The sequence below is a fragment of the Rhodotorula toruloides genome (genome assembly GCF_000320785.1).
Source record: "Rhodotorula toruloides NP11 unplaced genomic scaffold Scaffold42, whole genome shotgun sequence".
NCBI lineage: Eukaryota > Fungi > Basidiomycota > Microbotryomycetes > Sporidiobolales > Sporidiobolaceae > Rhodotorula > Rhodotorula toruloides.
Window position 1 is genome coordinate 1 of NW_015623002.1, and position 21,424 is coordinate 21,424.

The following is a 21,424-nucleotide window of genomic DNA, read 5'->3' on the forward strand; positions in this document are numbered from 1 at the left end:
TACGTTACGTGATGCATTGATATGTCTTAGGGTTAGGGGCTCTCGCATGCAGTAACGCCGACGTCTCGCTCAAGATCGTACACTTCGAAAAGCAGCAAGAGATGGACGAGTATGATCTCGAGGAATGGGCAGCGACGGTCAGGTACACGAGTAAATGAGGAGCGTAGTGCTAGTGCGCTGGAATGGACTTGTATGATCTCACCGTGACTGTGCTCTCCGAGGGACGCGAGTCGCTTAAGCGGAAAGTGGACGGACGCGAACGGGCTGCGCAGGTTTGCAAAGCGCCGCCGAGCGGATGTTACAACGGGGAGACGTAAGCTGCAAGCATAAGCCAGAGAGGTCAGCTTGCGAAAACCAGCGAGATCCAGCCAGTCCGCTGCAGGTGCCGCCGGCAAAGACAGTCGGGACGAGGGCCGCTTCGCGCGAACTTATCCCACAAGCGCGCTCCGCGCGAGATCTGGAGTGGAACGAGGACTCACAGTACAACAAACATCACCAGCAACCTTTCATCTAGACCACACCTTCTCCGAGTCGTTCCTTCGGAGCCTGCGCAAGCGGACGGAAGCAGCGCAACGCAGAGTCAGCTCGCTTACGCTGAAGCAAGAGTGAAAGGCACACGAGACGCACCTCCTCCTTCTGCGGTGGCTCGTCGACAAAGTCCGGCAGCTCGCTCGTCGCGCTCGCCTGAAGGTAAGAGGGAATCCCTTCCTCCTCCTCGAACTCGTTCCCGAGCGCCTCAAGCTCTGTAAGAGAGCGAGGCATCACAGAGAGCGAGGCATCAGCGGAGGATCCTGAACGTGAGAGAGAGCCATGTCAACGCACCCGCCTCGAGATCCGCCTCGTCCAGCTCGTCCGGGACGCCGTACGCCCGCGACATCGACTCCTGGACCTCGTTTGCCGCCTCCATCAAGTCTGCCATGTCGTCGTGCATCGCCTGCAAGACGAAAGAGTGTGAGCAAAGCGGAAGAAGTGCGCGAACGACGTCCGCGCACCTCGATCTTGTCGATGTCGATCTTGCCGTACTGCTTCTTCATCTCCTTGTTCGCTATCCGCATCGCGTCGACCGTCGCCATCGTCGAGCGCAGATTCTCGGTCGTCATCGTCGTCTGCTCCATGTTGAAGCTCTGCTGCTGCAGCTGCGCGATCTGCGACTCGTACAGCTTCTTCTGCTTGAGGACGCGGAGGGCGCGCTGCTGCACGGCGTTCTGCGGGGAAAACGGAAGCTCGAGTCAGTGTGAGCGGTGGAAGGTAGCTCGAGCAGCCGCTTGCACGCCGAGTGCAGGCGAAAGGCGGAGATTGCAAGTGAACGTCCTGCAACGCACCTTTCCCGGCCCGTCCCGCATCTTCCTCATCTGATCCCGGTACTTGGTGAGCTCGGCATCGAGCTTGCGGACCTTGACCTCGATCGAGTCGATTCGCAGGTCGGTAGAAGCGATTGCGTCTGCGAGGGAGGGTTTCGGCTTCGAGGAGGACGAGCCGAAGAGGCGGTTCATGGCGGACCAGTCGACGTCAAGTTCAAGAGCGAGAAGACAGATCGTAGGAGCAAAGGTATGACTGGCGAAGAGGGAGAACCTGTAGAAGCGGAAACAAGTCAGCGGACGAGTCCCGCAGCGGCACAGGATCTGTCGCGTGAGCAGGCTCGCTCCCACTGCGCGCCATACCGCCTTCTCGTGTAGCATGACCGTCTTCAAGAACGTCCGATTCCCTGCCTTGCCCGTCCTTTCTCCCTTACTTCGCCTGCTTCGCCCTCCGCCCCGCCTCCTCACCAGATACAACGGCCAGACTCACTGTGAGCGAGTACGTCGACGCAGAGAACGGTCAAGCCAACACGGTGGTTGCGGTCCGTCCTGCTAGGCGAGAGTCGCGGGCGGTGGTGTGGGGGTTCGACGATGACAGGCGGCGAGGGGAGTGCAGGGGCGATGAGGGGCGAGTGTAGCAAGCTGAGCGAGAGCCGTCTAGACTGCTCGAAGCGGGAACGCGCAGGCGGGGAAAGCGTTGTGACGGGGAGGAGGAGAACAGACAGCGAGCGTGACGAGGAGGAGGCACAGGCGAGGAGCGGGCTTTCCTGAGCAATGAGCGATGCGCACGCAACTTCTGCCGTCACCGGATAAGCCTGAACCGCCAGCGGAGGCAGAGAAGCCCGCTGCAACGCACGAGAACGAGGAAATAATGCGCGTCTACGAGTTCCACCGGTCTGCGGCACGCGTGCGAGATGCCGATACATGTAAGGCGAGGCGAGTCTATTGAGAGGCAGGAAGAAGGGGTATCGAGGCAGAAGTCTATGAAATGCGAGGGCGATGCGAGCGAGAAAAGGTAGAGAGGGCGGAGCCAAGGGGCGGGCGAGAGCGAAGGAATTCGTGGGCGACGGCGGGGTAATCTCACGATGAACATGGTCGGGATTCGACGGCATGGGCGAAAAGGCGAAGTCTAGGGAGTGCCGCGGAGGTAGTCGACACCTTTCTTGAGGTTCTCGAGGGTGAGGCTGCGTGTGGAGCTCGTCAGACCTGGACAGCAACAGAGACGTGCGACTCCACCACGAGCGCGGGTCTCGAACAACGAGCAGCGCCAGACTAGACTCACAAGATGATGATGGTGTTGGGCGAGAGACGTATCCAAGCCGGCGTCCAGCCCTTGAACATCCAGCTCATGCCCTCGGTCTTGAACGAGTGCGAGATTACGCTGCCGATCGAGGATGAGCCGCTGGCGTTCATGATCTGCAGGGCGAGAGGAGATTGGCGGGCGGAGGATAAGCGGTGTGCGAGATTAGCCAGGCATTCTGAGCGACAGCGAGTGGAACGAACGCACCCTCGTCTTGATGACATCGAACGGCGCGCAGATAGTTGTGGCGGTCGTGCCCTGCGGGAAGCGAGAGGATCAGCCAGCCGTCCTTCTCCCCTACGAGTCCCAGTTCGTCCGGCGTCTTCCGCTCGAAGGGCGATAGACGCGGAAGAGCGCAAAGAGTGTGAACGCACCGCCAAGAACGAGGAAGCAAAGTAAAGAGGCAGGCCGTCCTTGATGAGTCCCGTGCTGACGATCATGTCCTTATAGAAGTCGTAGCTGCGCGGCGCGAGCCGGGAGAGTGTCAGTACAGTCGAGCCATATGAGACGAAGTTGAACGAAGCAGGCGCAAAGGAAAGACGCGGAGGAGAGAACCAGGTTCGACGACTCACGTTGCGAGTTGCGAAGCGCTCATCAAGATCGCTCGCGCACAATTAGGTCCAACGCCGCGGAACAAAGCCGAAGCGCCTTCTTCGCGGATGATGCGGAAGACGCCGTCGAAGCTGTGGGCGGCGAGGACGAGTTCGGTGAGTTCTTCCCGCTTGTCCAAGGCATTGCAACGGCGATGTCGTCCGTAGATAGATGTCGTGTGAGCGCACCAGTGCTTGTATCCTAACCGCTCCGCAGCAGGCTTGGCCGCATCCGCCGTCATCCGCACCAGGATCACGTCCGCCGGGTTCCCTGCCAGTCCGCCCAGTCCTCCCGCTACACTCGCCGCTGCAGCCATCTCCCACGCAGGTAGAGGCTGTCCGACCGGATGCCGCTTCGTCAAGCGCTTCTTCAACTCGTCGTAGACGCCGAAACGGGTGAGCGAGTAGGTCATTTGTCGCAGGATCGAGGCCGAGAGACCAGCGTAGGCGCCTCTTCGCAGGCCTGAACAGCGAGACGAGAGAGATGGTCGAGTAGGTGCAACATGGTGGCGAGAAGAGAAGGCGGAGGCGGGACAGTCGAACGGGAGGGAGAAGGTGAAAGCGAGAGGACGAGGAAGAGACGAGAGCCGTCAGCGCTGAGTCCCAAGACGCCCCTGCAGGCACGTGTACGCCTAGTCATGGACGAGTCTACTCACCATCAGCCTTGACACTGTCTACCAGCGTTCCAACGAACCCCTTGCCCTTGGTCGTCTGCATCCGGCTGCGAGCGGGAATTGCGGATTAGCATGTGGTTCCGCAAAGTTGCCCAAACCTCCAGATACTGCGAGACGAATAGCAACCCAACGTACACCTTGGCGAGGTCGAGAGGATCTATCGAGGAGGGGGAAGCGGTCAGCTGGCGATTCCACGCATGCCGGCGCATGGCCGAACAGCTCATTCGCTCCAAGATGAACACACGAGTGCACACAGCCGCCCAGCTCGCCGCCGCACCTGTTGACGGGCGAACCCGAGACCCGGCAGCAGAAGACGAGATGAAGGTCAGCAAATAAGGCCCTTGAGCGCTCGAGAGGGGAGTAGAGCGCACCGCCGAGCCAGAAAGGATACGTCTTGGGCTTCTGCATTCCTGCCTGTCCCGCCTGGCCTCCCTGTCGAGGTTTCGAGGACGATGACATTCCTGAGCTCGTCGCAGAGTCGCCCTTGAAGCGAGCCGGTCCAGTCCGGGTGCAAGCGAGCGTGCGTGTGAGCCCTTTTCAGGTGCTCTGGTAAGCGTACAAGCCACAAGGGGCGGAGAGCGCGAGCGAGTGGACGGACGAAAGCTCTGCCGGCGGAGACGGAGGACAAGACTCGAGCGGGATCTCTGGCGACGGCCACTGGCAGCCTGAACGGCACTGCAATACATTGCTTTGCCAACATGCAGGTAGGAGAGAACAACCCGGACGCAAGAGCGGGAGAAGCGCAACGGCTCGACAACGAGGAAAGGGAGGGAATCGCTCGTTTCCGACTCTGCGTGTGCTACGAGGCGACGTATGTTCGGCGAGAGAGGTCTAGGCGCGATGTAGGTGAGCGGGCGAAAGAAAACCGGATAAGCGAGGTTGGGCAAGAAAGGGAAGGGTTTAAGGTGAAGAGAGACGTCTGCGAGCGGTCGACGTACTGATGAGCGAGCTTCGCTGCAGTGTAGAGGGGTCAGAACGCACCTTGATGTGTCTCGTTTCTGGAGAGCCGTGTAGAGGCCGCCAGGCGACGACGCAGCTCAGCCTCGTCCGGCTTGACCTTCTCGCTCACTCATCCGGCTCGACCTTGATGCCAACCGGCGATCCGAGGCTCAGCGCAAGCGAGCCGTCAACGCCAACAACACCGCAGAGACTGTCGCGCCGCGCAGATGGCGACATCGCTTGTCCGGCGAAAGCGCCATCCAGGTAAGGCGGTGCCTGGGGGCCGGGCGATGCTGCCGAGTGAGCGAAGCGCGGCGCCGAGCCGCTGGGCGCGAACGGAGAGTCGGCGAAGGAAGTTGAGGCGTAGGCGTCGTCGGGAAAGTTTGGGAAGGTCGACTCGACGGGACGAGGAGGTTCGCTCGCTGGTGCACTCGCGCCGTACCCGCCGTCTTCGCCCGCATCCTGCCGGGCCCACGCATCTGCCCAGTCGCTCGCGTCGAACGCCTTTGGGAGCCAATTGGTGTACGACTCGGTGCCGTTGGTCCGCATCAACCCAACCGTGTGCGGCGCGACGAGCGAGGTCGAGCCGAGTCCGTAGTTGGGGAAGACGGCTTCGGCGGCCGAGTCGATGGAGAGGCGCGCCCCACCGAGGCGGGAAGGCTGGACGGGCGGCGAGTACAGCGCCTGGTGGATCTGGCCAAAGTCGAGCTCGTCGTTCGGCGAAGGCATCGACGGCTCGGAACGGTAGACGATGTTCGGCTGAGTCGTGAGGATATTCTGGTGGCTGTCAAAAGGAGCGAAGGTATCGGTCGAAGCAGGAAGCGATAGCGAACGACCGTACGGATCCCGCAGCTGCATCGAGTACGGCGGTTCGAACGTCAACGGCGACTCCATCGACGCATCCGAGCCGATCGGAAGGCGCCTCAGCACGTCGCCTCCTGCTTGCGGTGGGCGACTCTCCGCGATAGAGCCGTCCGCCTGCCAGCCCTGCACCTCTTCGTTCTTGCGCACGACGTCGAGCCCACCCTCGACCGCGCTGAGGCGCCGCATCGCCGTGCCGGACGTCGACGCAAAGTACTCGCTCATGTCGTGCGCGTGCGGAGGCGTCGGGTTGTCGTACCAGGCGACCGGGGCACGATAGTCGCGGGTGTAGCCGACGTCCATCGACGGCCGACGAGGGACAGCCGAAAGAGACTCGGTGGCTGGTGGTGGAGGCGCGTGGTGAGGCTGGATCGGGTACGTCATGTACGACGGAGGGTAGCCGGAAGCGGTGTAGAGAGGGAGGTGAGGACGAGGTGCGGGTTGGTAAGGGGCGTAGGTCAATTGCTGTCGGTCCGCTTGGAAGCGTTCCTCGAAGGCGGCAGCAAGGCGGTGAGTTGACGGGCCAGGCGGCGGCGTCGCACCCGACGGAGCGATTCGACGCATCTTGGCTGGCCGCTGCGACTTGTCCATTTCATGGGCAGCCCAGCTCCGCTTGTCCGACTCGCGCTGCTGCTGATGCAACGGCGGGCGCGGAGGTGTTTCGACTTTGGGCGCCGTCGCGATCAACCCCTCTTCCAACTCGCACAGCATCTTCTCGAGCGCCGCGCCTCTCGTGCTCAACTTCTCACGATCCTCCTCGCTCAAGCCACTCGAGACGTCAGGCTTCGAGATGAGCGCCTCGCGACCCCTCGCAGCCTGGATGAGCTGACCAGTCCGTTCGCGATTGACGGGGCGGAAGAGGAACTGGAGGATGTCGGGTTCGAAGAGCGGGTAGAGGCATTTGTACAGGTTGAAGTTTTTCGCGAGACGAGCCGCGGCAGCGAGAGGGAGCCTGCGGGCGAGCGAGCGAGGTCAGTCTGCAAGAATGGCCTCGGTTGCAGGACGGCGTAACGAACCAGACGCCCTGCATGAGCGAGCGGACGTATACAGTCATCTCCACAGCTTGTCGACGAGTAGGGGTGAGATCGAACGCACCTTGAGATGCAGCGCACCGCGGCGGAAGACGATGCGGTCGCCCTCGTTCTGTGGGCAATGTCATCCGTCAGCGAGCGACCAAAGGCGAACAGTTCGACGCAGCGAACCTTGAGGTACATGTCGCGCTTCCCGCGAGTCAAGCCCGGCACCATCTGCGCGAGCAGGAAGGTCGTCAGTCTCGCGCGCGAACGGATGAAGAGCGCGCCCAACTCACGTTGAGCAGCTTGGTGCAATTGATATAGTCGAGGTCCGACCTCCTCGCGACGACGTGTCCGTTGACGAGAACCTGCGTGACGACGCAACGCTCGTCCTCCCACAGCGTGCACGAGACGACCGGATCCTTCTCGCCGCCGCTCGTCTGTTCGGTCGCCGTGGTGGTCGGCTCCTTTGCCGCCGAATTCGCTTCGCGGATAGCGGGTGCTGGGGTGGAAGAGTGTGAGCGCGCAGGGGAAGGAGCAGGAGCGGGTTCGACAGGACGAGGCGACTGGCGAGGCGTTCGGTGAGGGTCGAGAGGAGGTGACGCCGTCGAGCTCGCTTGGAGTTCCACCGCCGGGCGCTTAGCATCCAGAACTACCGGTCGCGAGGCCGGAGCATCCGTCGCGCTCCCGTGCTGGCCGCCCTTCAGCCCGACGACCGACACGGACGCCTGGCCCGCCGAGTACAAGCGTTCGTATTCCATTCTACGACCTTGATGCGGCCTGTTCGGTTCTCGAACGTGAGGAGGAGGAAGATCGACCTGTCGAAAGCCGCGAGAGGGTTCGAAGACGAGCTGAGGAGGGTGGCGAGGTCGATGAGGAGGGGCTGGGCGAGGCGATGGTGCGAGATGCCGCACTGGGTGACTGTACTGAGCTCCTTGCGGCGCAGGAAGGGACGGGATGAGGGCGGAGACGGGAGGGAGGCGAACGAGTCGAGCAGACGAGGCAGAGGGGTGAGACGCGGTCCCGATGATCTGATTGAGGCGGTACGGTGCCGAGAGAGTCGTTCTCGAGTCGCTCGCAAGCCTCGCGCGGTCTACTGGGTGTGCTGTCGATAGATGTCCTGCGGGACGAGGTGGCGACGCGGGCGATGAGGCGGTCGACCTCAGCGACGACGAGGGGCGGGTCTGCGTGAGCGGGGCGGTGTTCGACGAGGGCCCTGCTCGCCTGTGCTGGGTCGCGAGCTCTTCTACGCGTGCACTGGCGACACCCGAGAGCAAGTCGAGGGGAGAAGGACCGTTGCCCATCTTGCTCGAACGACGTCGTCCGGCGGTGGACTCGCTGCACCGTGAGCGGGGTCAGCGCGTCGCTGCAGGGCGGGAGGACACGGCTCGACGCACCGAACAGGCGAGGGCGTGCGTCGAGAACGTCTGCGTTCGGCTGCGGACGGACGGCGACTGCAGCACGCAGCTGCAGAGGGTCGAGGTGCAGCACGAGAGCGAGGAAACGTGGAAGGGAGATCGGACCGAGGCCAAGTCAGCGCAGGAGAGGAGGTTCTGCGGAGGACAAGCTCCTCTCGATCTTCGCAGCGAGAGGAGGCCGCTTCTCTCCCCGCTAAAGTAGCTGGTCTGCGTCATGGCGAGCGAGATCAGCTTCGTTTCGACGCTGGACACTGGTTGGAAGACGCACTCGAGACGTGGGAGGTGCTGCTCGCCCTTTGGCAGCGACGACCGCAACAGAGGACACGGAGATTAAGCGACGAACCTCGTGCATGCATCGCTCGCGTGCTGGGCGATTGCCCTTCATATTCTCATCCACCCGCAATGACCACGCGTGCGAGGGGTCAGCGTCGGCCAGAAGGCGAGGCAGGGGAGCGAGCGCGGGACGGAGACTCCGGCCCGCAAGCACCTCCTCTTCGACGGCGAAGTCGTTCAGCCGCCGGCGAGGAAGTTTTGCTGTAGGCAGACAAGAACGTGTTGCAACATGCGAAAAAGGAGGGAGGAAGATACAACCCCTGGGGAGGAAGGGGGAAGGTCGAGGAGGGGCCGGTGTGCGAGTACGGAGGTTTGGCGGAAGTTCGGCGGATGACGGAAATCGGAGCGAAAGCGTGTGGGATGCGAAGGGCGAAGGCGATAGCGCAGGGGGTGGAGACGGGCGTCTTCCTACTCGCCGGAAAGCCAAGCGCCGCCTCGCTTGACGTCTGCAGTCAGACGCTGTATTAGCTGGGAAGTCTCGTCACTGCCAGACAAAGCGAGACGCACACTTGTCAAGAAGCACCCCGACGTCCCGCAGGACGAAGCGACAGACGACCTGGTTGAAGAACTCGCTCGACTTGCGGAGTTGGCGTTCGAGCCGATGCCGGTCTGCGTCGGGAAGAAGCGCGTAGGGGCTGTCTTCAGGGTTGACGGCGTCGGCTGGACCGCTGGCGAAGATGAAGGCGAGATGCGGATCTACGAGAAGCGAGATCAGCAAGAAGCGGAAAGAAGAACGGGTGAGCAGGCGCACCGAGGCACTGCCCTTGCCTGAAGACCTTGGCAATGGCGTCGACGTAGGCCGCTTGCGAGTCCAGACTGTCGAGGAGCAAAGTCAGGTCGAAGCGATTCGGTCAAGGAAGGGAGGCGAGACGAACCTGACACCGTTCGTTACGCGATTCAAGCTGGCCGACAGCTTTGAGCTCCAGGTCGAGAAGCTCGCCTGCGACGTTAAGAGTCAGATCGACGCTAGGAGGGAGCGACTTGAGCTCGCCGCACCGTGCTGCCCTTCCGTCCCGTCTTCGCATCCTTCTCCGGTCCCGCTCCCGCACCGCCACTAACTCCGCCAGAGAACGAGCCAATCACGCCGGGTCCGAGCTTCTTGTTAAGCGTTGTCTGGACGCCCTCGGCAAGCCCCTCGAAGCTCTCGAGTTCCCGCGCAAATCGCGCCGCCTCCTCCCGTGCAGCCGCATGTGCGCTCGAGCTCGCCGTCGGGACGAGCAAGAGTCCTCGTCCAGCTTTCTCGAGCGCATCGAGACCGGTCGAGATGAGCTCGAGCATGCGGACTTTCGTCTCGAGCGCGACGAGCTTGGCGCCTCCTTGAGTCGTCCAGACTTGCGCCGGGACGTACAGCCGTTCACTCAAGTAGCCGCCGCCGCTCGACGCTCCGTTCGCATTCGGTGGCGGAGGCATCGTGGCGAGGACGAGGCGCATGAGGTGGAATGGACGTCGAGCGGCGGGAACGGCGAGAGTCGTCTCGCGCGAGGCTGGCTCTGTCGAGGCAGGCGGAGACGGGAGGCCAGCCGAGAGGTAAACGCCACCCGATACGCTCTGCGACGGGTGATGCTGGTACGCTGAGAACGAGGGCGACACTGCGTGGCGGGATCTGGCGGAGGAGGGCGGGCCTTCGCTGCCGGCGCTTGCCAGCGTCCGGAAGGGATACGCCGACGAGGCGTTGTTGGCGACGGACGACGACGAGTTACTGCGTCCGAGCGTTGCGAAGGTCGGCGCGTTGAGCGAGGTCGGCGTCGGGACAGACGCTTTGCGAGACGGACCGCCGGTCGACGAGGTAGCAGCCGATGAGACGGAAACGGAAGACGTGTGGTTCACCGTCGTGCGGAGAGGAGGGAGAGGCGGTCGCCCTTGTTCCGAGTCGAAAGACTGCAGTTTCGGCCGCTTGCTGCCGGACTGCGAGAGCGAGCGTAGTCGGCTGGGGAGTGAAGCGCCAGAGAAGCCGCTGCCCTTGCTGATCGAGCCGTTCGGCTGGTGATGCGAGTGCGAGCCGGACGGGAAAGCGTAAGGGACGGGAGGCGGCGGCGTGCGCTCGATTTCCGAGCTTGGCGCGCGGACGACGATGTTGGCTGAAGGGGCGCCGAGGTCGGACGGTGTCGAAGGGCGGAGACCGGATTGCTCGTCAGGTTGGGGACTGCGGAGGTTTCGCCGTTGACTGATCGTCCCTTCCGCCGTGGTCGGGTTGACGAGAGGCGCCTTGGCTTGCGCGATGGACGAAAGAGTCGGCGCATGGGCAGTCCCGATGAGCGATGCTCCTCGCACCGGCCTCGGGCGGATCTCAACTGGCGAACCCTCTCCGTCCGTGAATGCCAACCCGCCAAATGAGCTCCCTCGTCGCATCGGCAGAGTTCCAGCGCTGCTTCCTCGTCGCATCTGTTCGCCTCCGGGACCGTACCCAATCCGCAACGTCTCGCCACTCGCCGCCGTCAATGCGCTCGCTGAGGAACCTCTCCGCATAAACGGCGCGAGGTGCGCGAGTCCCGGTACCGAGCTTTCCGAAGATGAGGCGTGCAGTGGGAGAGGACGGTCGTCAGGCGATGGGATAGGCGCATCTGTTGGTAACGCTGCCCGCGTGTTCTGCGGCGACTGCGCTGGCCAGCCGGACCCAGGCTCAATGGCCGTGTGCATGGGCAAGTCGTCCGTCTCGCCGCTGCTGCTGACGTAGCCGGGCGAGAGAGGCGCAGCGAGAGAAGAGGGATCGGACGTCGACGAAGGTATTGGTGGGGGAAGGATCGAAGGCGGAGCGGAGGGTGAAGGTGCGGGAACGGGCGTTGCGGTGTTGGGTGTTCGAGCGATTGCAGTCGCTGTCGAGTCGCTGGCGTAGCTGAGAGGTCGCGCATCTCGCGCGGTCGGCGACGCCGCGCTCAAGAACCCTTCGTCCCGCGTGAGAGTCGGAGAAACCGAGTCGGCGAGAGACGAGAACACCGGCAGGTCGCCAATCTGCGGGACGCCTCTCTCCCACGGCGGTGGCTTAGGCGACGTCGGACTCGCCACATCCGCCATCATCGCACTCCCGATACTCTCGGCCACTCCAGCTCCTGCTCGCCCAGTCGCCGGCCGGTCAAAGTCGATGTAGCTCGAGCCGGCGTCAACACTCGTCGGCGGAGTCGTGACCGTATGAAGGCTCGTGACGCTTCGCTGGCGCGCATGCTGTTCGAGGGCATTGGACGATCGTCTCCGGCGGTAGGTCATTGGCGGAGCGGCGGAAGTGACAGTCGAATTTGAGGCGACGGACGGCGTGTAAGGCTTCGGTTCGGCAAGAGAGTGGAGACTGGAAGAGGCCGAGAGAGTACGTTGCGAGGGAGTGGGCGGAGAGGCGGCGCCGGGAGGAAGGGGCGTGCCCATGGAGACGAGCATGCGGATCCGGTCCTCGTACGTGTCGTGCTGCAAGTCGAAAGTGAGCGGTCATTCGTACCAGTACGCAGCGCACACGCACAATCACTCGCAGCCGCCTCGCCTCGTCCACCTTTGCCCGCTCTTTCCGCTCGTACCTCGCCCTTCGTTTCTCGTACTCCTCAACCGTCTCTCCCTCGCGCACTCCACCCGTACTCAGCTTCCGCTCCATCTCCTTCGACCCGTCCTCGACGCGCGCCATGACGTCCTTCAATAGCCGGACAGCCTGAGTGTAGGCTGCGATGGCGGCTGGAAAGTTGTTGGCGCTGTCGAGGAGGACGGCGGATTGGGCGCGCTGGAGGGCGACGGTCAAGACAGATTTTGACGAGTTGGAGGAAGAGGCATTGGGCGGAGGCGAGGCGAGGCGAGGCGAGGCGGACGGCGAAGGGATGGGAGGGGAGGTGAGAGGCGTCGTGCCGAAGCCGTAGCCGTCGCTGGTCCGGCTCGTTCGCGATGAGGTCCGGCGGTGGTCTGGACGTCGAGCGTGAGCTAGATTATGGGAAGAGAGAAAGCACTGCCGGCGCACCCATTTCTGACACGGTAGACTGCCCTCGCTCCGCCCGCTCCCGCTCTTTGCGCGCTCGGCGTTCCTCGCGCGTCTCCTCCCGCTCCCTGCCATCCTCTCCGACGACAAAGCGCTTCGTCACAGTCCCTCCGCCGCTATCTTGCCTCCGCATCGTAACAACCGGCCGTCCTTGCGCGTCGAACGTGACGTCGTCGAACGGGTCGCGGGTCGAGTGCCGCGAAAGTGCAGGCGACGACTCGCCTCGGATCCGTTGTTGGGCCGAAGGGAAGGGGTCGTTTGCGAAGGAAGGGTAAGCGAGAGCGGGCGAAGTCGACGAGGACGCCAATCGCTCCGACGCGTGTCGGGGCGACGGCGGGACGGCAGAGGGTAGTGCAGGAAGTTTGCTCTTCGGTGGAGCAGGCAGAGGCGCTTCTGGCGGTGGCTGTCGCGGACGCATGCGCGCATTGTGCGTCGAAGGGCCGGTGGGGAAGGGGTGAGCGGGCTGAGAGGGTCGCTGTTCCTGCTGTGCATACGGGTGCGACGAGCCGTACATCCTGACCTACTTCCGCGCCTCGTTCGCCCTACACCGCTCTGTCGTTGTCGCGTAGAGGTCGGCTGCTTCGGGATGGAGTGTCTGCGCGACGATGACAGCGAGTTGAGCGTCGGTGGGTGCGTCGATAAGCTCTGTGGGTCTACTGCATCGTCTGCGAGGTTCCAGCGAGCCAGCGAGTGCAACAGCGCGTGTTGGTGAGGTCGTCGTCGTCGTCCAACTTCCGCTCGCCCCCCTTGGACCAGGACCTCCTGCTCGCTCTCCTCAGGGTGGCTTGCAGTGCCTGTGAAGGACGCCTACTGCTATCTGCGAACCAGGCGATCCCGCTCCCACCGCGCCGCGGCTCGTTCTTGTGCTACTTTGCCTCTCAGTTCCGCCTGCTACTCGTCCTCGCCTCCCCCTCGCCCAAGCTGGACTGCTGGACCACAACCATTCTTCACTCCGCACAGTCTCTGCCCCAAGCGCATGCGCCGAGAGCCCGGCTTCGCGGTTACTCGCAGCGACTGCCAGCTTCTCGCTACGACTCTCAGCTGCTCTCGCCTGCGGTGCAATCACCCGCTGCTCAGTCGCTTCGTCACACGCCTGAGACTGCTCAGCTAGAGCTCCCGCGCTTTGTCACGGTTCGTTCCGTCCCCTCTCAATCGCCCGCAGCTGAGATTGCAGCACACTCGACCCCTAATACCCAACACCGAAGTACCGCAACGCCTGCCGGTACCCAAGCCCTCGCCGCATCTTGCTCAAGGTGTGTGGCGCGTGCTCTACGTGCTTCAGCAGCGTCCCCCTCCGCTTGGCCTCGCGAACGTGCTCCTCCTCGTGCGAGACGTCCGGGTTGCGCTTGCGCTTGTACGGCGCGGGCGCGCCCTTCTTGCCGATGCGGAGTTCCTTGATCTTGATGTTGTCGACGTGTTCGTCTGCGTCTTCGAGGGCAGCGGACTGTGTGAAACAGGGTCAGGAAGTCTGCTTGAAGCGAAGGTACGCGAGAGGCGTACCAGGTAGGCTTCCAGCGCCGGTCGCTTGGCGTGAAACACTACGGACACAAAGAGGTATGGGTGAGCAGAAGGGTGCCTGCCTTTGACACCCAGCCAAACGCACTGTCGTTGACTGATGGACGAGAAGAAGGTCAGCGAGCCGGTCCGCCGGACGAGTCGGTCGAGCTGAACTTGCCTGTATCGCTAAGTGCGCCATACTACAGAGGTTTGATGGCGTCGGCATCAGAACGGGCGGGAGCACGGAGAACTGGCGCACCAGATCATCCGCTTCGTCCCACAAAGCCACAACGCGTTGAGCGACTGGGTCTGTGTACTCTTCGTGCACTCGCTTGCTCAGGTGTCTCAAGCGCTTGTCGATCTCGTCGGCTTCCTCCTCCGCGCGGAGGTACTCGTCGCCTCCTTCTTCTTTCAAAGCGTCTGTAGCGTAGAGAGCCCGCTGAGCGAGAGCTTGCGCTGCTTCGCGTTTGTGACGCACCACGTTCCTCTTCAGCGCTCACTACATTGTCAGGCGTTTTGTTAGCTCCGCAGGAGTACAAGTGAAGGGGGAGGAGGCGTACCGGCGTCCAGACCGGCCTCGTGCAGTTGAGTCAGTAGCTCGAGCAAGCCTTTGAGCTTTGGCGTTTTCTGAACAAGGTCACGGATGCGATCCCATACTGGCCAGAGCAAGGTGAGTGAGAGACGCCATGCGCAAAAGCAAGTAAGGAATGGACGGACGGTCGAGGTCTGGCAGCGAGGACGGCCAAGGGGTCAGCGTGATCACGACGAGGCGGCCTGGACAATACGCACACTGCTTAATATCCTTCTCAAATTTCTCCTTCACCTCTTCGTCGTCATCGTGGTGGGCGGGAGGAGGCGAGGAACTGGCGGACGAGCTGTAAGTGCTGGAGGGCGGCATAGGGCGGGGAAAGCGGCGGCGAGGTGCAGCGGCCAAGCAGAAGAGCAGGTAGATGAGCAGGAAGCGATGCTCGGGGATGCTGAGTGACGGACGCCGTTGCGGAGAATCCGCGGAGGCAGAAGAGGGCGGCGAGACGAACGGTCGCTGTACAGGCCATAGCGGTGATTTACGGGGCACTGAGAGAGGTCCTTTGTTCGTTAAGAAGCCGGCGAGCAACGTGAGCCGACGGTTGGTGATTGGGACGAGGGAGAGAGGCAAGGTCGCGGGTCGGCGGGTAACGTCTCGCCGCGACCGCGCCTCTGCGAGTCCTGTGGGACGCGATGGCTCGCGATAGCCTCTTTGCATGCCCCGTCGGCTCGACCAAGCACCCGCACGCCCTCCTTCCGCCGCAACACCGCTTCATCAGCTCGCAACTCGAGGAGGTCCAGCAACACCGCGGCAGCACTCGCAGAGGAGGGTCCGTTGAAGCCGACGCCGCACAATGGGATTGCAGTCAGCAGCGGGCGACTGTGCCATCGCAGCTGTGATGGATCCGGCTGGGCGGCTCTCGCTCTTCTCCTCCTTCCGACCTTCGGCTTATACGGCTCAAGCAGATGCTGACCTGCTCGAACTCCCCCAAGTGACGCCTATGGAGCCCCCGCGCTACTCAGATTGGCGCTTCAGGGCCTGGCTGCTACCGTCTCTCGGCCTCTTCCGCTCCACTCGGCGCTCGCTTTTTCGCTCTGTCCAGCTCGCATTCCGACTCATCGCGCTAGCACAGAGACACTACGGCTTGCTGCACAACTCGCAGGACTTCCTAGGCCCTCGGGCTTGCACCTACTCACTTCCTCGCCGTCCGAAGCGACTCGAGGATCAGGATCGCAGGCTAAACAGGGTTCTGCAGCGGGAGTGAATGCGGAAAGGGGAATCTAGTACCCGACACCAAAGTAACGCAGCGTCTGGCGGTACCCAAGCCGGGTGTGCGACTTGGCGAGGGCGTTTTCTGCGCCCGAGGCGGACGAGAGGGAGGCGGCTGACTGGGCGTGGCGAAGCAGCGAGCCTCGCTCTCCCGCTACACGTGCCTTGTAAGCTGTGTTGCGCGGCCGGCGATCTGCTCCTCGCTTGCGTTTCTTTGTCAACGACGAACTCGCCTGAGAGGCTTGTGCAGTCTCCTCTGGCGGTAAGTTGCCCTCCATGCCCTCCTTGAGGCCGTCGACGACCTCGTCTGCATCGTCGAGCCTAGCACCCTGCGGAGCGCAAGCCAGCCGGTCAATCAGGAAGTGATGGCAAGGATTTCGCCGATCACGCACCAGTTCCTCCGCTTCCTCGTCTTCGTCTTCCTTTAGATCTGAGCGTGTGAGGCAGTCCCTGGTGAGCAACGAGCTGAATACAGGCCGACCGCAGGCCGAAGACTCACATGCGTGATCTGAGCACCCGGACCGCAGCGACAATACAAAGTCCGTCAGCGGCTTCCACTCAGGCAATCCGAGAGCTTGAAAACAAACACTGCCTGAGAATTGCTTCTCTCTGTACGTCAGGGAACGCATCAGGTCAACAACGCCGCAAGCTGCCATGGGCGAAATTGCTCACCGCTTGCTCCGCAGCCTCGCAGAGATTCTTCGCGTGCTCGTCCTCGGTGCTACTCATCCTCCTGAGCTGGTTCTTCAGCCGGTCTTCGTCGCGACGTAACTCGTCTACGCGAATCGATCCTGCTGTTGCCGGGAAAGAACCGAGCAAAGCTCCCCTTCAACCGCTCTTCTACGTTACCAGCAAGCTGGAGGCACGCACGGTCACGTTCTCTTGCTTCTTCTGCAAAGTCGTTGTATCAGTACCAGTCGTGCAACGGGGAGACTCGAGGCGCACCGATCGCTATGCTCTTGCTCCGAATCTTGTCGAGGAGGCGCACGATCGCCTTCGCGTCTTGATGCTTTTTGCCATAGTCGACGGCGTCTCCCCAGACTGTATGAAGCATGTGAGGAAGGCGATCTTGAGAGCGACGGGCGCAGGAAAGGGGACGAACGACGGATGTCTGCCGGGAAGAAGCGCATCAGCGATAACGGACTGACTTGGTAATGAGACGGGGAACTCACAATTGGATACTAGCTCGTCATCGCGCTTCGTGCGAGCGCGAGCATTGTGACGGGCGGACATGGGAGGAGGTAAAAGACGAAAGCGGTGGGAAGGAGTGTGCAGCACAGACGCGGGCAACGAGCAAGCAAAGCACAATCGCTTGACCGGTGCGAGCCAAGTACGTAACAGAGAGAGAGGGGAGGAGCGAGGCAGGTCGCAGCGAGACAGCTCGGCGTCGGCGAGTCCGCGGACGTTGAGGAGTCGGTCGAAGGGAGCAAGGCGGCAAGAGTCCGCTGAAGCGTATTCGGGAGCGTGAAGCATTGACAGCGTGCAGGTCACGAGGAAAGCCTCAATGCAGCTACAAGCGTATCACAGGCGAGAGGAGGGAGGGAGACGAGGAGGGGGAAGGGTTGGACCAGACCACACCGGTGCTCTCGCTCGTGGGCCGAATGTGACAGACTAAAAATGCGCTTGAGACGCTCAGCGATACTCGTACCAACCCACAACCGCCGACCGTTCGTCCCCGTCGTCCTCCGTCCTCATCAGTCGGGACTCCCCCGACTCGTTCATCAGCCCGAGTCACGTTGCTGGACGCGCTGTAGCGACTCGCAGGTCTTGCGAAGACGCTTTTCTGAACGATCCGCGGCTGTACGCGTCAGGGGCAGCGGGATCGCGGGCTGGACGCCCTTCCTCCTCACGCCAGGACGACTCGCAAAGCTGGACGGCTCGACGGGCGGCGCAGATCCCATTCCTGGACTTGAGCACTTGCTTCTGCCGCAACGCTGCGCTGTCCTGTGGCTCCTCGGAGGCCTTCAACGGCTGCTGCTTCCTCACCTCGCTGACTCCGCCTTTTCTTCACTAGTCTTGCTGCTTTTGCGCTTGTCGCTCGCCGATACAAGAGGACTATCTTCTCAACGGACTGTGTTCCAGGAGTGCACGCTCGAAGTCGGAGAACGCCCTTCTCTCAGTCGACCCAGCGAGATCAGCCGCGATTGAACTGCTTCTTCCACCAGACTCGCCCTCGCTAAACGGCTCCTCTACCTCAATACCCAAAGTTGAAATACCTCCGCATCTGCCTGTACCCCAACCGGCTGTGAGACTTGGCGAGGGCGTTCTCCGGGTACGAAACTTGCGCGAGCCCTGATCGTTCGTTCTTCCGGGCAAGGTACGCCGCTCGGCGGGCTTCGCGGCCCTCGGGAGGTCGAATGATGCGTCGCGGGCGGTGAGGCGGCGAGATCTGGCGGTGCGATGGCAAAGCTTCGCGATCGGACGGGTCGCTCGCTTGTGACATCTGGACGTCCAGGACGAGCATGGAGCGGATCTGCTCGGCATGTTGGTTCAGGCGATGGAGCTCTGCAGTCTGGTAAAGTGGTTGTCAGCCCTCCTACGCTTGCAGGGACTGCTGATATCGACCAGCAACTCACGATCTCTCTCGCGCTGTTCTTGAGCTCGTGTTCTTCGCCTGCGCGGCAAGAGTCAGTACCGTTGCTTAGGTGAAGCTCCAGAGCTGGAGATGTCCGCACAGTCTTCCCCTGCACCGCTGTCCAGGGTCAGCACACGGTCAGATGAGGCGAAGCGAGCGCGGAAAACGCACGCAATTCAACGAGGTCTTCCACCTGCGAAGCAAGACATCGTCAGGATTAGGATGAGGATACGCTCAGAAGATGTAACGACTCACGAGATCCCTCGCTTCCTCGTATGCACGCTCAACCGTATCGCGCACATCATGTGGATACTCGTCCAGCTCGTCTTCGTAACGCTCCAGCGTGTCGCGATAGTGTTCTATATGCGTCGCAATCGCGAGACGCTCCTCCCTGGTCAGCTCCTTCTGAGGGTGTGCTGAAGAGGACAAGTATTGTCAGTGCCTACGATCCTGCGCGGTACCGGCTGGTCGAGCGCACCCAACGCATCCTTCTCGCGAGCTGTATGGGAGTGACCTGCGTCAGGACGATGAAAGCCCTAGGGTAACACTGACGAGAAGTCTCGCTCACTGAGTTCAACCTGCTTCTCCGCAACCCAGTCGAGGATCTCGACGACCTCGCCCGCTCCTGGACCTGCACGACCGATCCGGTCCCACACTGTGCAAATACACTCGTCAGCCCAGGACGCCTTAGAGATAGAGAAGAGCGGCGCACGCTTTTGGACTGCGAGGACAGGGATTGTCAGACATTGCGACCAGGATGGCTGCTAGAAGGGAGACGCACCTCGCGCAGCATCAAGGCGCCATCGCTTCAAGTGCTCCTGGACCTCGACCTTGGATGTGGCGGGAGACGAGGGCATGAAGCGCGCAGGGGTAGAAGCGGTCGGTGAATTCGGTAGAGGAAGGAGAGTTGGGCTCCGACGTCCGGCTGAGGATGAGCTCTTGGATATCCAGCGGAAGGAGAGCTCAAGGAGAGCTTCTCGAGCGAGAGTGGACACGGCACGATCGGAGAATCCGCGGACCAGGTCGTCGAAGGACGCCGCTCAACGCCGCTCGTCACGCTCGAAGGGTGCGCCACGCTTCCTGATCCGCTTCGTTAGCGGCAGATAGGCAGTAGCTGTGGCGAGAAGCGCGGCCGGCTTGGAAGCAGGTGTCGGCGCGAGCAGGAGTTGGAGTGAGAGAGGGGGTGTGAGCTTCACGCCCATGTGAATCGAGGAGCACAGGCGTAGCCCGTGTGTTGGAGCATGATCCTGGCGCGGCGAAACGGCCTAGCGCACCGAGTTTCGTAGAAGGAGGCGAGGAGAGGCGTGTGTACCAAGAAAATGGCGTATGGGGAGGCGGCAGCGCGATCCAAGTGTCGAAGACAAGCCATTGGGCAACTGGAGAGATGTCAGGCCGCCGTCTATAGCTGTGTGTCATTCGAGGTGAAGGGGGAGAGGGAGAGGGAGGGGAGGACCAGGTTGTCCTGACACCACTCGCCGCTGTCCGCTCCTGAGCCCTTCTTGCTGCTTGGACTGGGCCAATACGACCGTTCACACCCGCCAACGCTTCACCCCAACCGCCCTCGCCCCTACTCTTCTTCATCGGCACCTCGTCGTCAACCTCGAGAGAACGGCAGAATCACGTCGTGCGAGGCCATCCTGACGAGTGGCACAGTTCTCTAAGACCTCAACGGTGCGCAACATTTCACCTCGACACGACCCGACGCTCCTCGCAGCCGTCCACACCCTCCATCAGCCGCCCCCCCACCTGGTCCCGTCTCGTCTCTCGCGCGCCTGCGAGACGAGCCAGACAGATGTGACTGACGCTCAGACATGCAGACAGACATGGCGACCCGACCAGCGCAGGCAGAAGACCCGACTCACCCATCCATTCCCGGCCTCATTGCTCCCTCCTCCGGCCACTCTCCCTTTGCCCGCCTCCCGCTCCCAGCCTCCTTCTCCGCTTTCTCTTCGACCTCTGATCCGCTCGCGTCGTCCTCGCCTTACGTCACCGACCAGCCTCGATCAGCCCTGAACCAGGCTTTCGGCGGAGGATCGTATGTCCCGCCGTCTGAGCGAGGGAGGGTGAACCCTGCGACGGTGCAGGCCAGTAGCAGTGCTGCTGGAGCGAAAGGGAAGGAGCCGGCGCAGGGAGATCCGCGGGGACAGACACTCGAGGAGATGTACTCGGCGCCGGAGAACACGCTCGAGATCGAAGTCCGCGATCCGAGGACGCAGGGTGCGCACTAGCCTCTGTCTCCTCGATCAAGCGCGAGCTTACTTTCCACCTACTGCAGAGTTCGGCCGCAAGATGTTCACCGACTACGAGATCATCTGCCGAGTGAGCCGCGCTTTTCGATAGTCTGCGCTCAGTCTTCGAGCGACGACTGCTGACTGTCCCAGCGCTTCCCTCACAGACGAATATTCCCGCCTTCCGCGTCCGCTACTCGTCCGTCCGCCGACGATACTCGGATTTTGAGGCGTTCCGCGACATCCTCGAGCGCGAGTCGCAGCGAGTCAACATTCCGCCATTGCCGGGCAAGGTATTCAGCGGGAGGTGCGTCAAGTTCTCTCTCGAGCTTGCCGAGCGCTCCAATCGCAACACACCGCCCGGCCAAGCCGGAAGCATAAGGCGAGGGGGCGACGATGCCGAAGTCTTGAAAGCTGACTCGCTTCTTCCGCTTTCTGCAGTCGCTTCTCCGACGAGGTCATCGAGCAGCGCCGGGAAGGTCTCGAGCGGTTCTTGCAGATTGTCGCGGGCCACCCGCTACTTCAGGTGCGTTCCGAGCACACGCTCCTCCTCTCTTCGCTAGATCGCACGATCCGTAACACGCGCTGACTCTCCTCTTCCTCAACAGACAGGCTCAAAAGTCCTCTGCGCTTTCTTGCAGGACCCGAGCTGGAACCCCGCCAACTACTGATCGCGCCCATCCTCCTCGCCCGACTCGTTCGTCCGCCATGTCACGTCCCCGCCTTTTCCGACTGTACCACCCGTCTCTGCAACTTCCGTTTCCGCTCGCACCCCGGTGCACCCGGAGAAGGCTGCTCGCATCGCCGCTCGAGCCAAAGCTGCGCGCAGACAACTTCCGTCTTTCTCGCCGAACCCGCCTGCGAAGCTACAGACTCTTCTCCTGCTCTTCTACACATCACCTTCACGAGACTGAGCCGCCGACGCCGCCCTTTGTCTTACGAGCTTAACGGTGAATC

General features: G+C 62.3%; 8 protein-coding genes across 8 annotated transcripts; 1 reads left to right on the forward strand and 7 right to left on the reverse strand.

The window, feature by feature from the left end:
• Window positions 1–510: 510 nt before the first annotated feature.
• Window positions 511–1,493, reverse strand: RHTO_06492 (SNF7 family protein, charged multivesicular body protein 5; the record flags this gene model as incomplete). The annotated part of the gene is made up of 5 exons (XM_016420153.1): window positions 511–546; window positions 628–743; window positions 823–934; window positions 993–1,205; window positions 1,323–1,493. 5 exons carry the CDS (start codon window positions 1,491–1,493, stop codon window positions 511–513), a joined length of 648 nt encoding a protein of 215 aa, XP_016269386.1.
• Window positions 1,494–2,427: 934 nt separating this feature from the next.
• RHTO_06493 (mitochondrial dicarboxylate carrier) lies at window positions 2,428–4,321 on the reverse strand (the record flags this gene model as incomplete). The annotated part of the gene is made up of 10 exons (XM_016420154.1): window positions 2,428–2,482; window positions 2,581–2,714; window positions 2,806–2,856; window positions 2,973–3,057; window positions 3,171–3,281; window positions 3,378–3,651; window positions 3,845–3,909; window positions 3,998–4,019; window positions 4,107–4,139; window positions 4,234–4,321. 10 exons carry the CDS (start codon window positions 4,319–4,321, stop codon window positions 2,428–2,430), a joined length of 918 nt encoding a protein of 305 aa, XP_016269387.1.
• A 606-nt stretch (window positions 4,322–4,927) lies between these two features.
• Window positions 4,928–7,436, reverse strand: RHTO_06494 (transcription factor; the record flags this gene model as incomplete). Its single annotated transcript, XM_016420155.1, has 5 exons — window positions 4,928–6,614; window positions 6,679–6,686; window positions 6,758–6,805; window positions 6,865–6,909; window positions 6,972–7,436. The coding sequence occupies 5 exons, from the start codon at window positions 7,434–7,436 to the stop codon at window positions 4,928–4,930; spliced, it is 2,253 nt and encodes a 750-aa protein (XP_016269388.1).
• Window positions 7,437–8,834: 1,398 nt separating this feature from the next.
• Window positions 8,835–12,886, reverse strand: RHTO_06495 (uncharacterized protein; the record flags this gene model as incomplete). Its single annotated transcript, XM_016420156.1, has 7 exons — window positions 8,835–8,872; window positions 8,934–9,122; window positions 9,178–9,242; window positions 9,302–9,366; window positions 9,423–11,819; window positions 11,872–12,299; window positions 12,355–12,886. The coding sequence occupies 7 exons, from the start codon at window positions 12,884–12,886 to the stop codon at window positions 8,835–8,837; spliced, it is 3,714 nt and encodes a 1,237-aa protein (XP_016269389.1).
• A 672-nt stretch (window positions 12,887–13,558) lies between these two features.
• On the reverse strand, window positions 13,559–14,767 carry RHTO_06496 (uncharacterized protein; the record flags this gene model as incomplete). Its single annotated transcript, XM_016420157.1, has 8 exons — window positions 13,559–13,816; window positions 13,873–13,910; window positions 13,976–13,984; window positions 14,071–14,289; window positions 14,348–14,368; window positions 14,430–14,525; window positions 14,587–14,595; window positions 14,659–14,767. The coding sequence occupies 8 exons, from the start codon at window positions 14,765–14,767 to the stop codon at window positions 13,559–13,561; spliced, it is 759 nt and encodes a 252-aa protein (XP_016269390.1).
• Window positions 14,768–15,675: 908 nt separating this feature from the next.
• RHTO_06497 (uncharacterized protein) lies at window positions 15,676–16,897 on the reverse strand (the record flags this gene model as incomplete). The annotated part of the gene is made up of 7 exons (XM_016420158.1): window positions 15,676–15,779; window positions 15,894–15,993; window positions 16,057–16,094; window positions 16,535–16,555; window positions 16,610–16,705; window positions 16,767–16,775; window positions 16,837–16,897. 7 exons carry the CDS (start codon window positions 16,895–16,897, stop codon window positions 15,676–15,678), a joined length of 429 nt encoding a protein of 142 aa, XP_016269391.1.
• A 961-nt stretch (window positions 16,898–17,858) lies between these two features.
• RHTO_06498 (uncharacterized protein) lies at window positions 17,859–19,096 on the reverse strand (the record flags this gene model as incomplete). The annotated part of the gene is made up of 9 exons (XM_016420159.1): window positions 17,859–18,176; window positions 18,241–18,278; window positions 18,340–18,348; window positions 18,411–18,432; window positions 18,495–18,655; window positions 18,718–18,738; window positions 18,808–18,894; window positions 18,952–18,960; window positions 19,021–19,096. The coding sequence occupies 9 exons, from the start codon at window positions 19,094–19,096 to the stop codon at window positions 17,859–17,861; spliced, it is 741 nt and encodes a 246-aa protein (XP_016269392.1).
• A 966-nt stretch (window positions 19,097–20,062) lies between these two features.
• Window positions 20,063–21,138, forward strand: RHTO_06499 (sorting nexin-3; the record flags this gene model as incomplete). The annotated part of the gene is made up of 5 exons (XM_016420160.1): window positions 20,063–20,456; window positions 20,515–20,558; window positions 20,635–20,774; window positions 20,909–20,993; window positions 21,076–21,138. The coding sequence occupies 5 exons, from the start codon at window positions 20,063–20,065 to the stop codon at window positions 21,136–21,138; spliced, it is 726 nt and encodes a 241-aa protein (XP_016269393.1).
• Window positions 21,139–21,424: the final 286 nt, after the last annotated feature.